The 18,484-nt window shown below is 16.6% G+C and overlaps 4 protein-coding genes across 4 annotated transcripts in view; 2 read left to right on the top strand and 2 right to left on the bottom strand.

Moving 5' to 3' along the window:
* Positions 1-4,938, top strand: part of PGAL8A_00016900 (conserved Plasmodium protein, unknown function) — a gene marked incomplete at both ends in the record, with an annotated part of 6,978 nt that extends 2,040 nt beyond the window's left edge. Inside the window, 8 exons of the mRNA XM_028671572.1 lie at positions 44-117; positions 189-451; positions 604-695; positions 861-903; positions 1,012-1,246; positions 1,349-1,426; positions 1,517-1,586; positions 1,726-4,938. Coding sequence (XP_028528211.1) covers positions 44-117; positions 189-451; positions 604-695; positions 861-903; positions 1,012-1,246; positions 1,349-1,426; positions 1,517-1,586; positions 1,726-4,938 — 4,068 coding nt within the window. The remainder of the gene's footprint in view (positions 1-43; positions 118-188; positions 452-603; positions 696-860; positions 904-1,011; positions 1,247-1,348; positions 1,427-1,516; positions 1,587-1,725) is intronic.
* A 577-nt stretch (positions 4,939-5,515) lies between these two features.
* KRR1 (KRR1 small subunit processome component, putative) lies at positions 5,516-6,421 on the bottom strand (the record flags this gene model as incomplete). Its single annotated transcript, XM_028671571.1, has 1 exon — positions 5,516-6,421. The coding sequence occupies one exon, from the start codon at positions 6,419-6,421 to the stop codon at positions 5,516-5,518; it is 906 nt and encodes a 301-aa protein (XP_028528210.1).
* A 698-nt stretch (positions 6,422-7,119) lies between these two features.
* PGAL8A_00016700 (conserved Plasmodium protein, unknown function) lies at positions 7,120-11,763 on the top strand (the record flags this gene model as incomplete). Its single annotated transcript, XM_028671570.1, has 1 exon — positions 7,120-11,763. One exon carries the CDS (start codon positions 7,120-7,122, stop codon positions 11,761-11,763), a length of 4,644 nt encoding a protein of 1,547 aa, XP_028528209.1.
* Positions 11,764-12,218: 455 nt separating this feature from the next.
* PGAL8A_00016600 (conserved Plasmodium protein, unknown function) lies at positions 12,219-18,107 on the bottom strand (the record flags this gene model as incomplete). The annotated part of the gene is made up of 1 exon (XM_028671569.1): positions 12,219-18,107. One exon carries the CDS (start codon positions 18,105-18,107, stop codon positions 12,219-12,221), a length of 5,889 nt encoding a protein of 1,962 aa, XP_028528208.1.
* Positions 18,108-18,484: the final 377 nt, after the last annotated feature.

Here is an 18,484-nt window from a genome sequence, read left to right as displayed (position 1 = left end):
TATTAATTTTTTTTTTTTTTTTTTTTTTTTTTTTTCTGTATAGGCAAAGTTGTTAGGTGGTAATGCAATTTTAGGTTACCAAGAACATTTAAACTTAGAAGGAAGTACAACAAACAAGTAACTTTTTCTTTTAATAATTTCATTTTTTTTTTTAATTATATTCATTATTTTATTTTATTTTTTTAAAGAATTTGTATTCGAATTATAGGAACAGTTGTGAAATTAAGAAAAAAAAGTGTTAATGATTTAAATTATTATAATTTCATTGAAAATAACAATATAAAAAATATTTTAAGAAATAATGAATTATTTTTTGAAAATAATTTTGATAAAAATAAAGATGTAAAATTTAATAAAAGAGAAAATATACATCCATATTCATCATATAATTATGTTGATGTAATTTTGCTTACCCTTGATTCTTTACCTAATAATATTAAGTATACTTATGGTATAATAATTTTTATGAAAAAATAAATATCTAAAATAAATATATAATTTAATGATATATTATTCTTGATATATATATATATATATATATATATATAAATTGTTAAAACATTTTTTTTCATCAATATTTAAAAAAATTATCATAATAAATAGGTGGTTTAGTTGCTTCAAAAGCTGTTAAGGTTCTACATCAAAGATTAACAGAAGAACATAGAGACGAGTGGTTATTAGAAATTAGAGATGAAGTAAAAAAGAAGAAAAAAAAAAGATATACTTATTTATAATTAATATTATTTAACATTTTTATCACATAGAGTTATATTTTATGTTCTTATAAATTTTTTTTTCCAATTTTTTATAAAATATTTGAATTTTTAATGAAATATATAAAAATTCTTTTTAATCTTTAGTTAAAATCAAATGCAAAATTTTTATCATGTAATGCCATTTTAGGTTAGAAAAAAAAAAAAAAAAAATGAAATGAATATATAAAAATTTATGTAAACTTTATAATAATGCTTTTCTTTTCTTTTCTTTTCTTTTCTTATCTTCTTTTTAAAGGTTACAAAGAAGACATATATATTTTTAATGATGTAATAGTCTTATTTTGCTATGGAACAGCAATAAATATATTCTCTTGTTTTTTTCTTGATGATAAAATAATTTCATTTGTATCTAATGAAGAAAATAAATTAAATTCATTTAAAAATAATTACATAAGTCTAAATAAAAATACCAGTTGCATATATTTACATTATTCCTCAGATGAAATAGAAAATAATAAGGTTCTTTGTAGGTTAAAAAATAATATACATTATATATATATATATATATATATATATATATATATATATATATTTTTATATAATAATAATATATTAAAAAATTTTCTTATTAGAATGTGTAATGAAGCATTTGTGCCAAAAATTTTTATATCGTCTTCAAATATTCCTGAAGATCTAGTCATAATTGGAAAGTAAACTTTTTTTTTTTTTTTTTTTTTTTTTTTAAATTTTATAGTATATATATATATATATATTTATAAATATATTTTTTTTTTTTTAAGTGGTTTTTTAGTTTCAGCATTTGTCATATATCCCTTAAAAAAACATTATGGTGAACATCTTGCCTCTGAAGTTAGAAAAATAAAATAAAATTAATATATATTTTTAAAAAAAAAAATAATATAAAAATTACATGCAAAATATAAAGAAATAATAAATATATATATATATATATTGGGTTTAAGAAATATTTTATTTTTTTTTCTTTTAGATAAGTGAAATACTTCCTTTTTTAGAATTAAATTTACATAAACAAATAATTTGTAAATTATTAGTAAATGGATTTAATAGTATTTTTGGTTATAATTTAAAATTATGTTTTAATCATAATTACTTATTTGGTTTTTGTTATGGCACTGGAATATGTGCATATGGAATACATTCGGAAAATAAATTTATAATTAAATCAAATTATAAAGATAATTTTCATATAAGAAATAAATCTATAAATGTAAATGAATTAAAAACAATTTATGATAATATAAACTATAGATCATTTTTTAGTAAAAATAAAAGTTTAATTTCTCCTGTTTTTATAAAAGGACATATTGTTTATAACAATGATATTAAAGAAAAAACAAAAGAAACTAATAAAATCGTAACCTTTAATACTAATAGAAAAAATAAAGATATACTATATGATAATGAAGAGGACTTAATAAATTACAATGAATTTGCAAATGAAGAAGATTGCAATGATAATAATTGTAATATTATAAGTAACAATTATTTTAGATTAAAAGAGATTTACTTCAAAAAAGAAAACGATTTAAATAGGTCTAATGATAGCGATTCTATGAAATATGTTAATTGTAACAACAAAAAAGATAATGATTTTAATAATTCCAATTTAGAAATAATAAAAAAGAAAAAAAAAAAAAGGAAAAAAGAAAAATACAAATCTAGAAAAAACAAAAACAAAAACAAAGGTTACATATATGAAGTAGAAGATCATCTTGATAATATAACTCTGCTAAATATTTATCATGATAGCATTGCTTTATATAATTATATTTTTAATTTAGATGTCAAACTTTTTCTTTTAAAAAAAATGAATGATAGTATTACCTCTATAAAAAAAGGTTTACCTAATTCACACTTATTAGAACCAATAAATAATAAGGAAAATCTACAAATAAAACATAGTGAACTTAGAAAAGTTAAAGAAATAGAAAATGTAAAAAATGACGAGAATATCAATGAAAATAATAAAAAAAAAAGTAATTCTTTAATTAATGAAAATAAAAAAGAAAAATGTAATGATAATAACAGAAGTAATAAAATTAGTGATAATGCTGAAAAAAAAAGCAGTAGTAAGAATTTTATTAAAATTGGTAACACTAATCAGATTCCTAAAAAAAATTTTTATTTTTTTGAACAAAAAAGTAAATCAAATACTAATAGAAATATAAATTATAACTATACTAATAATAAAAATAAAAAGTTATCAAATATACAAATAGGTATTAAAATGAAAGAATCAACAAATATAACACAAGATAAAAATGATGTATACCAAGAACAATCAAATAAAGGTAAAAAAGAAAAAAGAAAAAAAGAAAATGAAGAGAATACTAGCAATACGAAAGAAAAAAAAGAAAGCAAATTTAATATTTTGAAGAGCAAAAATATTAACAAAAAGAATAATTACAATAATATTATAATTAAAGAAGACCCTAGTTCTACTAAGAAAATTAATAACTATATAATGATAAATGAGGCTAATGAGAAAAGGAATATAAATACTGAAAAAAAAATAAAAGAAAATAACTATTCAAATAAATATGCAAAAAGTGAAAATAGTTCAACTACTCATCAAGAATTAAAGATAAATGAAAAAGGAAATTCTTTAAATTACACAAATTACTTTTTCTATATATTTACTTTAGACCTTCTACCAAATATAAGATTTGAATCCTTTTATGAAATGGATGATAATATATGTAATTATGAAAATTCTAATATAAGATCAAATAGTGAATATATATCAGATAGTAAAATAGTTATAGCATCTAAAAAAAATTCAGTTGCTATATCAGCTAAAGATGAAATTAAAGAAATTTCTATGATTAAAAATACAAATTTAGATGTAGAAAAATCATTAAATAAAATCAACAAACATAAAAAAAAAGTTAAAAGTCTAATAAACGAAGAAAAAGAAAATGAAAGTATAAAGGCGTCTTCTTTTTATAACAATCATCAAATTTTCTCATTTGATGAAAACGAAAATTCTTCCAAAAGAAAAGAGCAAAGAAAAAAAAAAATGGATTATGAAGAAAAAAAAAAAAAAAAAAGGGAAAAACAATTTAAGAATAGAAGCAAATATACTTACTTAAATAATTTATCAAAAAGTTATATATATTTAATTAAAAGAATTAATTTATTTAGTGATAACAATAACGAAGTTGATATTATTTATGAAAAAATTAATAAAGCATTTATCGATTTATATAATATTTTTATATTTTATATTTTTATACATAATTTATTTCCATGTTGTATATGTAGCATAAGAATAAATTTTTGTTTGGTTTCTTTTGATATATTAGAAATTATGCTTACAGGACATTTAGTAAAAGTTAAAAATAATGATGTGATAAATTTAGAATTAGGAAATATGAATAAATCTGTTCAAGAAAACTTACTTAAACACTTTTTTAATCATTTAGAAAATTATTATATGGAAAAATCGGAGTTATTTTATAATACAAATTTTTTTACTTATGATCCATATAAGGTTTTTTTCAGAAAAAAAGAAAAAAACGATTTTCCTCAATTTGGTTTTATTACATCTCATAGAAATAAAAAAGGTAAAAGAAATGTTTCTAATTTTTTAACTAGCAAATTTGCTAATTTTCGTTTTTTTAATTTTAGTGAAAAAATTAAAAATTTGTTCAAAAAAAGCAAAAACAAAAATATGAACTCAAAGGAAATGATTCAAAAAGAAATAGAAAAAGAAAAAAAGAAAAATAAAATAAACAAATTTCACTTATTATTAAAAAAAGGAGATAAAAAAAATCAGTCTACTTCTGAAGTAAACAACTTAAATGAAAGTTTATTTTTATTCAATCAGTTAAAAAATTATATTTTATTAGAAAATAGCAAAAACTTATATGAAAATTATGCTGAAAGTAAGTTCTCCTCAATTATCATAACTCCATTGAATGTATTACCAAATGTGATAATCAAAAAATACTTTGGGGTAATATCATTGCATATAGTAAAAGAAAATATCAATTTAAAAAAATTTGACTTTTTTTATCAAAGTTTAATATCAGATATATTATTCATAGCAAAGTCTCATATAAAAGCAATTGGAGCTAATTTAATTTCTTCATTTAAAATTACTAATTTATTTTTAAGAGAAGAAAAATCTCATGGATATGCTCTTATTAGCATCTGTGGAGATGTTGCAAAGTTTTAAATTATTCATATATAAAGAAAAAACAAAATAATAAAATATTATAAAATAATGTTAGATACATATTTGAAATATGTTATTTATTTAAAAAAAAAAAAAAAAAAAAAAAAAAATATTTATATATATATATAATAATGAGTTAAAATATTTATTCAAATTAAATAAACTGACAAAACAAATAAATATATACTAAAAATATAGTAAAAAATATATAAAAATAAAAACAAAATTACATTTTTGTAAAAATATATAATAAAAATCATTTTAATTATTTTAAACTCTTTTTGTATATATATATATATATCGTTCTTTCATATTATTATTTCTTCTTTTTTAGTTTCATTTTGTGCATTGATATACTTAAATTTTTTATGTATTTCTATATAAAGAGTTTTATTCATTAAATCTCATTTTTTTTTTCCCCCCTTATTTAAATACTTTTAATATAATCCATAACATATATATTCTTATAAATTAAATTTTATTATTGATTACAAAATAATAAAATAAAAAAAAAAAAAAAATTTCATATCATCAATGATTATTAATATAATTCTATATATTCAAATTAAATCATGTATTACATTTTGCTATCTAAAGAATCATCGTTTTTTTCAGTTTTTTTTTTTTTTTTTTGTTTTTCATTATTTAAAAAATATTCACCAGTTTCCATTTGAATATCAATTTTTCTTGGTAATTGATCAGGAGGAAAGACAGATTTTTTCTTATTTTTCTTTTTGTCTAATTTTTCTTTAATTTTTCTTCTTTGAACGTTTCTTTTTTTAAAATTAGGTAAATACTTTTCCCAATTTTCGTTTTTAAAATTTTCATTTTTTTCTAATTCTCTTTTTGCAATTAATTCTTTTATATGATAAACAGGATGAATATTTTTCATACAATCAATAATAATTCTTCTAACAATTTTTAATGATTTGAAATGACCAATAACACTCACTGTTTTACCATGCACACAAATATAACAATTAGTTAAAATTTCTAAAGCTTTTAAAGTTGTTGCATTACTTCCTAATAATCTTTGTCTCCTTTTAATGAATTTATTTTTATTACGAACAAAACCACTTATTTTTATAATGTCACTAAAAACTTCATCTTCTAATACTCTCTTTGCATGATTAAAAGGAACACTTCTTGATAATAAAGAGATCATATCTCTTGCTTTTATTATTATATATGGATCAAATGTTTTCTTTGTTGTTTTCACACACATATATCCCTCAATTAAATTTATTTCAAATTTTACATAATGTTTATTTAATACATTTTTTATATCAGTAGAAAACTGCTGTAAATATTTTTCTCTATATTTTGGAAATAATACCTTAAAACTTGATTCTTCTAAAAAATGATGTTTATTATCTTCTCTTGTGAATTTTTCAATCTTCCAATGATCAATATTTTCATTATCCCATGGTTTATCTTTTCTATATTTTTTTTTTTTTTTTTTTTCTCCATCAACATTACTCATTTTGAAGAAAAATATTGTAAATAATTTTAATAGTTCCTTTTTTTTTTTAAATTCAGTTTTCAATTTTTACGCAGTGATATTCATGTGTTTTTTTTTTTTTTTTTCATATATATCAATAAACCTTTTATACTTTCTTATTATGAAGATAATATCTTTTCATAAATTATTACAAAAAAAAAAAAAAAAAAATGCTTCAGCTTACTATTAAAGAGTAAATATTTTAACTAGTTTTAAAATTTATAAAAAAACTATTACATTTAAAATGATACTCTATTATATGAGTTACAATTTTTTAATTTCATAGTTTTGATGTTTTTTTGAATTAAATAAATTTTTAAGAATATATTTTTTCATAAAAATTTCGTTATTATTTTCTATTTGAAAAATTTTTTTTCCTTTTTTTTTATTTCATCCTATTTTTTTTTTTTTTTTTTTAATTTTTTTATATTTTTATATTTTCATTTTCTTTTCTTTTCTATAGTATGTTTTTTAAATAAAAAAAAAATATAGAGCATAAAATGAAGAAAATTATATTTTTAAAACTACTTTTTCATAATTTGTATAAATAGTATATATATTTCAAAATTTTTAAAATAAAAAATAACAATTTATATGGAATAATTTATAGAGGTTATACGAATTTTAAGTTATGTTTATTTTCAAAATTTAAAATATTTGAAAGAGTTATTAAAGATTTAATGCAGTTATATAAAAAAATAATTCATTTACCTCACTTCATAAAATATAAATTAAATTATTTAAATAATAATAATTACTTTATAATACAAAAAAAATGTTTTTATTGTTCTAAATTACTAAAATTAAAAAATGTAAGAAAAGTAAATGATGAAAATACCACTGAGCAAAATGATGTATATTATATATTAAAAAATAATGAATTACCTGTATGTAAAGAAAAAAATAGAATTGAACTGATATTATTAAATACAATTAAAACAAATAAACTGGATAATGTTGTAAAGGAAATATTATCAATAATCAATGAAAATCCTAAAAATAGAGATATTTATATAAATAAAAATTTAATGTTGGCATTTTACATTATTTTAATAAAAAGAAAATATTATGTAAATAATTTAAAAAATAGTATTTATGATAACTGTTCATTAAATATTTTTGATTTCATTCATTATAATATTAATCTACATTTGAAAAATTACAACTTAAAAAATATATGTGAAGTACTTAATAATTTATCGAAATATATTTATAAAAATAAATCTAACAATATCTCAAATGAACTTGTTAAAAACATATTTTATTTTTCCTTCTTTAGTAATTTTAATAAATTTTATCCTAAAAAAAATTATAACAAATTAAATGATGAAAAAAACATAAATAAACAAATTATAGATAACAAAATAAATGAGAAAAAATGTGATAAGGAAGAATGTAATTTACATATATATAATTCATATAAATTAAAAAATTCTAATCAAACTAATTTAATAGAAAGAAATATCATAAAAGAACAAAATTACTTAATCAAAGAAAATACTTCAAATAGTGAAATTTCCATAAAAAAAGAAGACAGCAAAGATCTCTTAAATAATAATGAACTTAAAAAAATAACTAACACAAATTATAAATATAAAGATTTCAATGAAGAAACATTTGCTTACTTAAATAGTTTTATTATATTTTTATCTAATCATCCTAATTTTATTAGTGAAAAAATTTTATATAATATTTCTTTATTAGGAAGTAAAATTATTGAATTCAAAATAAATTTTAGAATATCTTTATCTTTTTTGTCAGCCAGTTTAAATATTTTTGATAAACAAAAAACAAATAAGCGTAATTTATTTATATATAAGAAAACGAATTTTGATATATTATACAACATTTTAAAAGAATGTAATGAAATAATTAATAAAAATAATATTGAAAATAAAGAAAGTAATGAATTGATGAATAACTACAATAAATCAAATAAAGAAAACAGTGAATTTGACAATGATTCCTCTAAGCAAAATTTTAATTCTCAAAAAAAAAAATATAAAAAATATAATACGAAAAATCATATTAATTTGTGGAATTATTCGCACATAATTAATGTAATAAAAATTATGAAAATTCAAAATTTTTTATCAAGAAATTATACAAATGGAGAAAAATGTTTAGAAGAATTTTTCATTAACTTTATTAATTATGCTTCAATTTATCAAAACGATTCTATAATTATATCACAAAATGAGTTGAATAATTTTATTTCTATTTATGTAAATTTATCAGTTTTATTAAGTGAATTAAAAAGTTATAAAAACACATTTCTTAAAATTATGGATTTTCTAAATAACTCATATAAATGTATATATGTGCAATATAACAATCTTCATATAAATATGATGATTAATTTGTTAAGAGGAATATATCATCAATTATTGATCATTTCAGGCATAAATTCTTATCAAGTATATTTTAAAAAAATTGAAAAAAATGTTTTATATAAGTCAGAAAAAAGTTCGGAATTATTAAATATAAAGGAAAAACAAATAATTAATTTAATTATGTTAATTCAAAATATATCAAACTGCATAATGTATACAGATAAAAAAAAAAATGATTTGAATTTAGGAAAATTAATTACACTTGTACATTATATGCATAAAATAAATAAAATTTTTATAACTTTTAAAATAAATGATTTATTTAAGACAACTATTTTAAATTTTATAACGAAAAGCGAAAATATGTTTTATTATAAAAAATATTCTGAAAATTCATCAAATCATCATATTTTATTATTTCTCAATATATATTTATATTATAAAGGATTGAATAGGCGTTTTTTAAATAACTGTTTTAATTATCTAAATGCAAATGATTCTTATATTTTTAAAAATGAGACAGAGATTATAATGTTTATTAATTTTGTAATGAAATTCAATAAAATAAAAGAAAAAATAAAAACAGAATATCAAGAAATAATCTATGATATAAAAAATGTCTTTAATAATAATAATAATGATAAAAAGGAATTACGAAATAATGAAAAAAACACTAATGTAGATAATTTTTTGTTTTTTAAGGATAATGTTAAAAGTAATGAAAATATAAGTTATAATGATAAAAGTAATGAAAATTTAAGTTATAATGATAAAAGTAATAAAAATTTAAGTTATAATGATAAAAGTAATAAAATTTTAAGTTATAATGATAAAAGTAATGAAAATTTAAGTTATAATGATAAAAGTAATGAAAATATAAGTTATAATGATAAAAGTAATGAAAATATAAGTTATAATGATAAAAGTAATAAAAATTTAAGTTATAATGATAAAAGTAATGAAAATATAAGTTATAATGATAAAAGTAATAAAAATTTAAGTTATAATGATAAAAGTAATAAAAATTTAAGTTATAATGATAAAAGTAATAAAATTTTAAGTTATAATGATAAAAGTAATGAAAATTTAAGTTATAATGATATAGATATAAGTATAAAGAATTATATAGATAAAATAATGAATATTTTATATAATCCAAATAAAAATAAATCTACAGAATTTTTATCAATTCAACATAATTCTTTTCTATGTAAAGAAAATACAAACTTAAAGTTTGAGAAATCTATAATGAAAATTTATAACAATAATAATAATAATAATAGTAGTAGCAACATGAATAATACTAATCCCTTTACACATTACTCTTTGAACACCTTTTTTTTAGTATATGAGAACATTTATTCATTTTATGAAAACAGTAAGTCTATACAAGAAAGATTGCTAAATTCTTTAAACGAATTATTGAATCAAAAAAAAAATAAATTAAGTGAAGAAAATTTTTTTTTCATACTTTCAGCATTTCTGAAAACAAAAAATTTGAATCATGATATTTTTTATTCCTACTATGAATTTATGAAAAAAAAATTACAAAGTATTGAAATGAAATATCTTTTTTTTATAATAAAACGTATAATTGAAGAATCACATAATTTGATAAATAACAATGAAAATAAAATTCCTAGTAATTGCATTAAGAATAATTTAATATTTACAAATATTATAAATTTATCAATTAATATTATATTAAATGATAAAAATTTTATGAATAATTTTACTTTTATCAAAGAAATTTTACATATATATTTTCAAAAATATAAAAATTGTTTTTTATTTTACAAAGAATTTAACTATTTTATATTATCCTATTTAGATAATTTTATTAGATGTGATAATTTAGATGAAAATCATTTAGTTATGATCATAAATAATATATCTAGCTTTTATTATACTATAAGTAAGTATTCAGATCAAACAAAAAAAATGTCACTGATTATTGAGCCAAAAAAAAACAAAAAATTGATACATGAAGATATAAATTTAGATAAAATAGATATTCAAAAAAAAAAAAAAAATGAAAATATTTATTGTATTAGGTACAGAAAAAATCAAGATTCACTTAATAATAATATAAATAACAAGCATAATGAAATAAATAAAAAAAATGTAGAAAAAATTGAATTATTTAAAAATGATTTTTATAATTATGTTAAAGAAAATTACAACGAACAATGTTTAAAAAATGAATTAATAAAACAATTAAATACATTTTTATATACATTATATAATAATAAATTAAAAAATAAAATTAATAAGGAAATAAAATTAACAAATATGAATATTATAGATATATTTGTTTCCTTAAAAAATAGCAAATTAAGAGAAGTTAATATTATGTATATATTATGCAAAAAATATATTATGAACATATTTGCAGTAAATAATGTTAAAATAGAATATCAAATAAAATTTTTTAATAGTATTATATTTTTAGATTATTTAAAAGAAGCAGATATTATATTTAAATATATTATTTTAAAAAATAGAGATAAATGGAATCATATATTTTATATGCATTTTTTAAAACTTCCTATAAATGTTTTTTATATTCCAAATATTTCAACATATATCCTAAATTTCTTTTGCTTTCTTGAATATCTTAACAAAAAGGATAAAGAAAGAATACTTAAAAAAGCAAAATTTTTTATTCAAATGTTATTAAAAATATATTCATATAATGATATGAATTCCCTTGATAAAAGAAATATTTTTCTTTTATTTGTTTTGTTAAGTTTTCCTAATTCTCCTATAAATATATCGTCACTTTCTTTTAAAAGCTTAAAGTTATTTTACATTCATTTTATAAAAAAAGATTTACTATGTGAGACGAATACGGTATATTCTTCCTCCATTCATCAAAATATATCTGAATTTGTAATATCGTTTATAAGAAAAAACACAAAACAATATGATGTTTTCAATGAAAAACAAATTCACACTTTTAATATAGATATAGTTTTAAACAAGAAATAACATTTTATTCATTTATATTATTATTGTTATTGTTATTGTTATTGTTGTTGTTTTTTTTTTTTTTTTTTTTTTTTTTTTTTTTTTTTTTTTTTTTTTTTTTTTTTTTTTTTATTTATTTCTTCTATGTTTATCTTTTATCTAGTTTATATTCATATATTTACTTTGTTAATAAATATTTACTTATTAATAAAATGTTATACATATTATTCCTATTTTGTTCATATAATTAAATGCTCATTTATTTTATTATATTTTTTTATTTTTTTGTTTAGTATTTATTTCAATATTTTTCAATTTTTATATAACAATAAATTTTTTCTTTTTTTTTTTTTTATTATAAAAGAAAAAAAAATTTACCAAGATGATATATTTTGCTAAGAGTTGATAGGCAAACCCCAATGAAATACACATATTCAAAATAGTGTCCATACATATATTTAAAATGTTTAAAAAAACTACAACATTTCAGGGTTTCCATATATACTTAACATTTTTTTTAAATATAAAATTAAACAATCTAAGCAAATCATATTTTCATTTTCATAATTTCTTTTTCTTTTTTCTTTTTTTCTCTTAAAAGATATATTTTTTTTAATATATTTATATTTTATTCTTTTCTTAAAAAGTTTTGATGATATATTTTTTTTGTACCATCTAAAACTATATCCCATATTATTTATATAATTATCATCTTTCTCTTTTTCAAATTTTTCGAATCTGCAATTTATATCTCCTTGTTCTTTTTTTTTAAGAGATATGAACTTTGATTTACGAAAAATGCATTCATCTTTTGCACTTTCTTTACTAAAAAGAAAAGTATTTTCATTTTTTTCAATTTCATATTTATCCAATATCTTACTATTAATATTAACACTTTTTTTAGTGGTAAACTTTACACTTGTATTTTTATTAATTTTATGATAATTTTTGCAATACTTTATACTTTTACTATTATAAATATAATTCATGTAATTATCACATTTACAATTGAAATGAAAATTATTCATATTCAACTTTTTCATAATATTTTTTTTTATTTTTTTATTGTTTCCATTATTATTTTCCAAAGGTACAAATGTTTTATTTTCTGAGTATGTTTCATTTTTATTTATAATATGATTTTTTAAATTTAGTTTTATAGGTTCCTTTTGAAATTCTTCTGTAATGTTTTTCTTATTTATCATATGATTATTTTCATTTTCAATTAAATTCGTATAAAAATTGTTTATAATATTTTTATTTTCAATAAGTTTTGTATTTTTAATTTCTTTATTATTTTCACTCCATTTCAAATTATCTTTTATCACATTATTTTGTTGAATATTATTAAAGTTGTCTTTGTTTTCACTATTTTTATGTATTTCTTTATTTGTAATAGTGTACTTTTTAAAAAAATGTTTTTTTTCTTTTTCTTTTTTCTTTTCTTTTTGATTCTCAGAGTAATATTTTCTTTTTTTTTCTTTAATATATGTACAATTACTATTCTGAAATGGTTGACAGTTATTATAACATTTATCTTCTTTTTTTTTTTTACTTATGTTATATTTTTTAATGGATTTTTTTTTTAGTTTTAAAGGAAAGTAATTATTAAAAGTGAACTTAATAAAATAACCATAAAAATACCTTTTTCTTTTTTTTTTTCTCTCCTTTAAATGAACATTTTTTATGTGTGTATAATCATTACTTATACATAAATTGTATAATTCAATGAGGTCTTCAATTTTATTATCTTTATAACATAATAGAAAAAACAAATTTTTAAAATCTTGAATTTTATTTGAGCATTTTGGCAAGAAGCTTTCATATATATCATTATGTTTATTTTTTATTTTTATTTTTTTTTTTTTATTATTTATTTTTTCTATTTCTTCTTTATCATTTTTATAATAATTAACAGATTTTTGCTGAATTTTTTTTTTTTTTTTTCTAATTTTCCATACACAATCTTCTTTACAGCAAAATATATTTGCTGTATCATTTTTATTAATATAATTAATAATTTTATTACTATTAATATTTTTAAAATCATTTCTTTTAAAAATGTGATTTTTTATATTATCAAAAGTATGATATTTTTTGTTAATACTATTAGGATCTCCATTGACACAATTATGATAAAACTCATTCTTAAAAATTCCTTGTTTTATTTTCTTTTTTTTAATACGAATTAATTCAAGAGATATAAAACCAGCGAATGGAGGTATTTTCATATTATTTATTTTTATACCTAAACACGATTGAAATGATAAAAGAGCTGATTGATGTGTTAAATATAATATAATTTTCGGAATAAATTTTTTTTTTTTTTCTTTTTGAAATTTTTCAAATAATCTTACGTTGATTATAAAATTAATAGCAACATCAATTAAAGACATACCACTACATAACCACGATAAATATTTATTATTATATTCAAGCTTACACATTAATTTATAACACTCATATATATTTTTGTAAAATTTTTTTATTTTATTTTTCTTGTTTTTTTTAGATACATTAATATCTTTCTTTGTTTTACAAGAACGCTTGATATTATTTCTAGTAATTTTATTTTTAAAGTTTTTTATAATTCCATTTAAATTCCTACAGATATTTAATTTTTTTTTTTCTTTTTCATTTAAAGGAAAACTTCTACAACTCCTTGTTTTTTTTTTTTTCTTTTTATCACATATATATTTATTAAATACATCTTTACTTAATTTATTTTCTTTATTTACAGATAATTTTATTAATTCATCTTTACAACATTCTTTTTTATCTTTATATGTTTCGTTATTAAATTTTTTGTTATTATTCAATTTTTCATCACTACTACATTTATCAAAATAATTATTATGTCCTTCAAGCAAATGAATAAATTCTCCTTTATGAAATGTTTTATTGTCATTTATGAATTCTTTATTTTTTATACTTTTATTATCTATTATAGAAATAAATTTTTGTTCACAATTATTCTTTTTTTTTTTTTGTTTAATGCAACTATTAATGTTTTCACTTTTTTCATTATTTTCTTCATTTGATAAATTTATTGGAGATATAATGTTATTATTTTCTTTTTCATTAATGCGTGCTTGAAATGTATTAAAAAAAATCTTATTATTTGAATTATTTACTTTTTTTTCATAATTTGATAAAGTGTCACTAGAATCTTCTTTTGATAATTTCTTATAAGCATTGTTAAAATCAAAAAAAAGATTAACATTATGATACACATAAGCATCATATGAACTAATAAATTTCTTAATAATTTTTATATTTTTAATTGTTTTTCTTTTATCATTGAAAAAATGTTTCCAATTTTTTTTTTTTTCATGATATATTTCATTTTGTTGATAATTTTGAATATTAATAAAATTAGTATTAACAGAACTATAATTTAATTTTTTCAAATCTCTTAATATTATGGAATTATTTAACTTTTTTTTTAGTTTATAAATAGATGAAATATGTTTTTTAAATGTACTTAATATACTATTATTTAAATAAACATTGGGAGTATAAATACTACATTCATCTTTTAATAAAATTTCTTTTGTGTTTATATATTTATCTTTCCACTTGGTTATATAATAAACTATTGATATTTCTTCTTTATAATAATTGTTTAAAAATTTATATAATTTTGAATTATTAAAAATATGATTTTTTAATTTTTTAATATACTGATTTTTAGCTTTTAACGTTTTAAACATAAGAGAATTTCTTTCGGCCACTTTAACAACTGAACATAATACATAAATATTCTTTAAATAATAAAAAAAAAACCTAATATATAAATTTATATAATTTAGAAAATTAAGCAAATAATAATACTTTTCTATAAATTTATTATATATTTTGTTAAAATATTTATCAAAGCCTAAAAGTTTATTATTGATAAAGTCATCATTGTAATTAATGTTATTAATATTATTAAAGTTGTCCATATAAATATCATCATGATTATTTTTACAATCATAAATATTGTTGATAATATCATAAGTATCAATATTATTGTTACAATAATTAATCATCTTATTTTTTTCTTCTTTATTTACATTAATTTTTTTATTTTTTTTATCAGAAAATGTTTTATATGATTTGCTAAAATAAAAATCGGAAATTAATTCTTCTTCAAATTTTAAATAATTTGAACAATATTTATTTTTATCAGTGAGCAAAATAGAATGATTATCAGAAGGAATGTTATTGATGATATGATTTGTAAATTTATTTAATATATATTGTAAAAATATTTGAAAAATATAATAAATATACGATTTCTCCAAACTTTTTTTATTTCTTTGTTTTGTTTTTCTTATTTTACTATAAAAGAATTGTTCGTTATTTTTTTTGTTCATAACAAATTCAAAAAATACGCTCATATTGTATATTAAATTATAACTTGTATTAAATTTAAGATTCATTTTTTTTAAATTTTTTTTTTCGTAATTCTTAAAATGTACTATATTTGTTATAATATTATCACTATGACTTAATGATTTCATAAAATCAGATTTTATATTTTTATCTAAAAGAAAATCTTTATAGTTATCTTTTTTTATATAATGTTTTGAATAATTCATAGAATTACTATGAATATCACCATTTTTTTCTTTACAATTAGAATGAACAAAATCAAATGTTGAAACAATTTTTTTATTTGATTTATTTCTATAGATATTGTTTTTATCAATAATATTATCATTATTGATCATAAAATCATCCAATATACAACTTAAATTCTTTCTATTTTTACATATATTGTCATTTGTATTATAATTGTAATTTTGTTTTTCATTTAATTTATTATTATTATTATTATTATTATTATTATTATTATTATTATTATTATTATGTATATAGTTCATATTAACATTACTATGTATTTTTGAATTACTCGTAAAATTATATTTACAACTATTACGAATATTTTCAATTTTATCGTAAAAATTCCAATTTTTGTAAAAGTTATTATATTTAAAATTATTTGTATCAATATCTTTTTTATGATTACCAGTAGATAAGAACTTCTTAAATATATTACCAAAATGATAATTATAAATACAGTCATCAAATTTCCTATTATTTGTTATAAGATTAGAATTTTTTATTTTATACATATATTTGTTATGATTTTTGTCTTTATAAATATAATTCTCTTTTTCATACATATTGTTATTATTAATATAATTCAAATCAAAAGAATTTTGATACATATTTTTTTCTCCTGATGAATTTTTGTTTTTACATTTTATTCTATCATAGAATGAATTAGAATTTTCACTACCATTATCAAAAGATAATAAGAAAAAAAAAAAAAACATTTTTTCACTAATTCCCAATATTCCACATATAATTGCATAAGCCGTTAACTTGCATCTTTCACTATTTGTTGTTTTAATACATAAATATTTATTTATTAATTTTATTATTTTATCATATTTTTTTTTTTCGTGATCTATTTTACATTTTCCTAACACATTTAAAAAACTTTTTTTACTAAAATATAAATTCTTAATAATATTCAGAAAATTTTCTTTTTCTTTTGAATTATTATAAATATTATTATTTGTTAAAATATTTTGATAAAAAAGTTTTATATTTTTTAAAATGTCATTATTGTCGTTATTATTTAACTTTTTTTTTTTATGATAATTTGTATATTTCTTTTTATAAAAATAAGAATTTCTATGTTTGTCTTTCTCATTTACTACCTTTTTTAATTTTATTTGTTTATATAAATCTTTATTAGAGCTTTTATAAGAACTTTTGTTATAATTAAAAAAATACTTTTTATGAATTAGTATCTTAAAAATTTTTTTCCTTCTTTTCTTATTTTGACTAATTCTGATCAAAAAATTCCTTTTTTTTTTTTCTTTAATTAATTTTAAAAAATTATTTTTATATATCCATTTATTTAAATTATTAACTAAATTTTTTTTCTTGTTATATATACTATTATACTTTTTGTTTAATTTCCTTAAACTATAATAATATTTTCTTAAATATTTTCCTATTTTAATAGATTGTTGAAATCCTAAAAAAGTTAAATCACCTTTTCCTTCTGCAAATGGCCAAATGTTCAGAATTTTTTTTTTTGGCGTTCTAGCTCCATGTCTCATATAAATTACTTTTGTTATATTTTCAAAATCAAAATATGAAAAAATACATTTCTTACATATACTAATATTTTTCAAAAAACAATCGGAATTTAAATAACAAGATGAATAGCTACTTTTTATTGAATCACATATACTAATTGAAGAAACAGAAGATTTTTTAACATTTCTTTTTTTTTTCTCGTTAAAAGAGAAAAAACTTACCTCTTTCTCTTCTTTTGATTTTTCTTTTTTAATTAGCATTTCACAAAACAAAAGAAAGATAAAAAAAAAAAAAAAAAAAAAAGAATTAGAATATATAAATATATAAAACAAATAATATATAATATACTTAAAAATGAAATAAAGTTTTTCTTTTTATGATATATTCATTTTCTTTATAACAAAAAAAAAAAAAAAAAAAAAAAAAAAATATATATATATATATATATATATATATATATATATATATATAATAATAATGGTATATAAATAAATTAAATTAGAAAACTAAAAACTATAAAAAAAAAAATTTACAACACATAAATACAATGGATAAAAAGTACACAGATACAATATACTATTTGAAGTAGTTCTCATACTATTTAACGACTATTGAATTAACTATATATATATATATA

Source organism: Plasmodium gallinaceum (genome assembly GCF_900005855.1).
Source record: "Plasmodium gallinaceum strain 8A genome assembly, contig: PGAL8A_v1_10, whole genome shotgun sequence".
In the NCBI taxonomy this organism is placed as follows: Eukaryota; Apicomplexa; class Aconoidasida; order Haemosporida; family Plasmodiidae; genus Plasmodium; species Plasmodium gallinaceum.
Note: the sequence above shows the minus strand (reverse complement) of the source record. Positions and strands in the feature narration are given on the sequence as shown.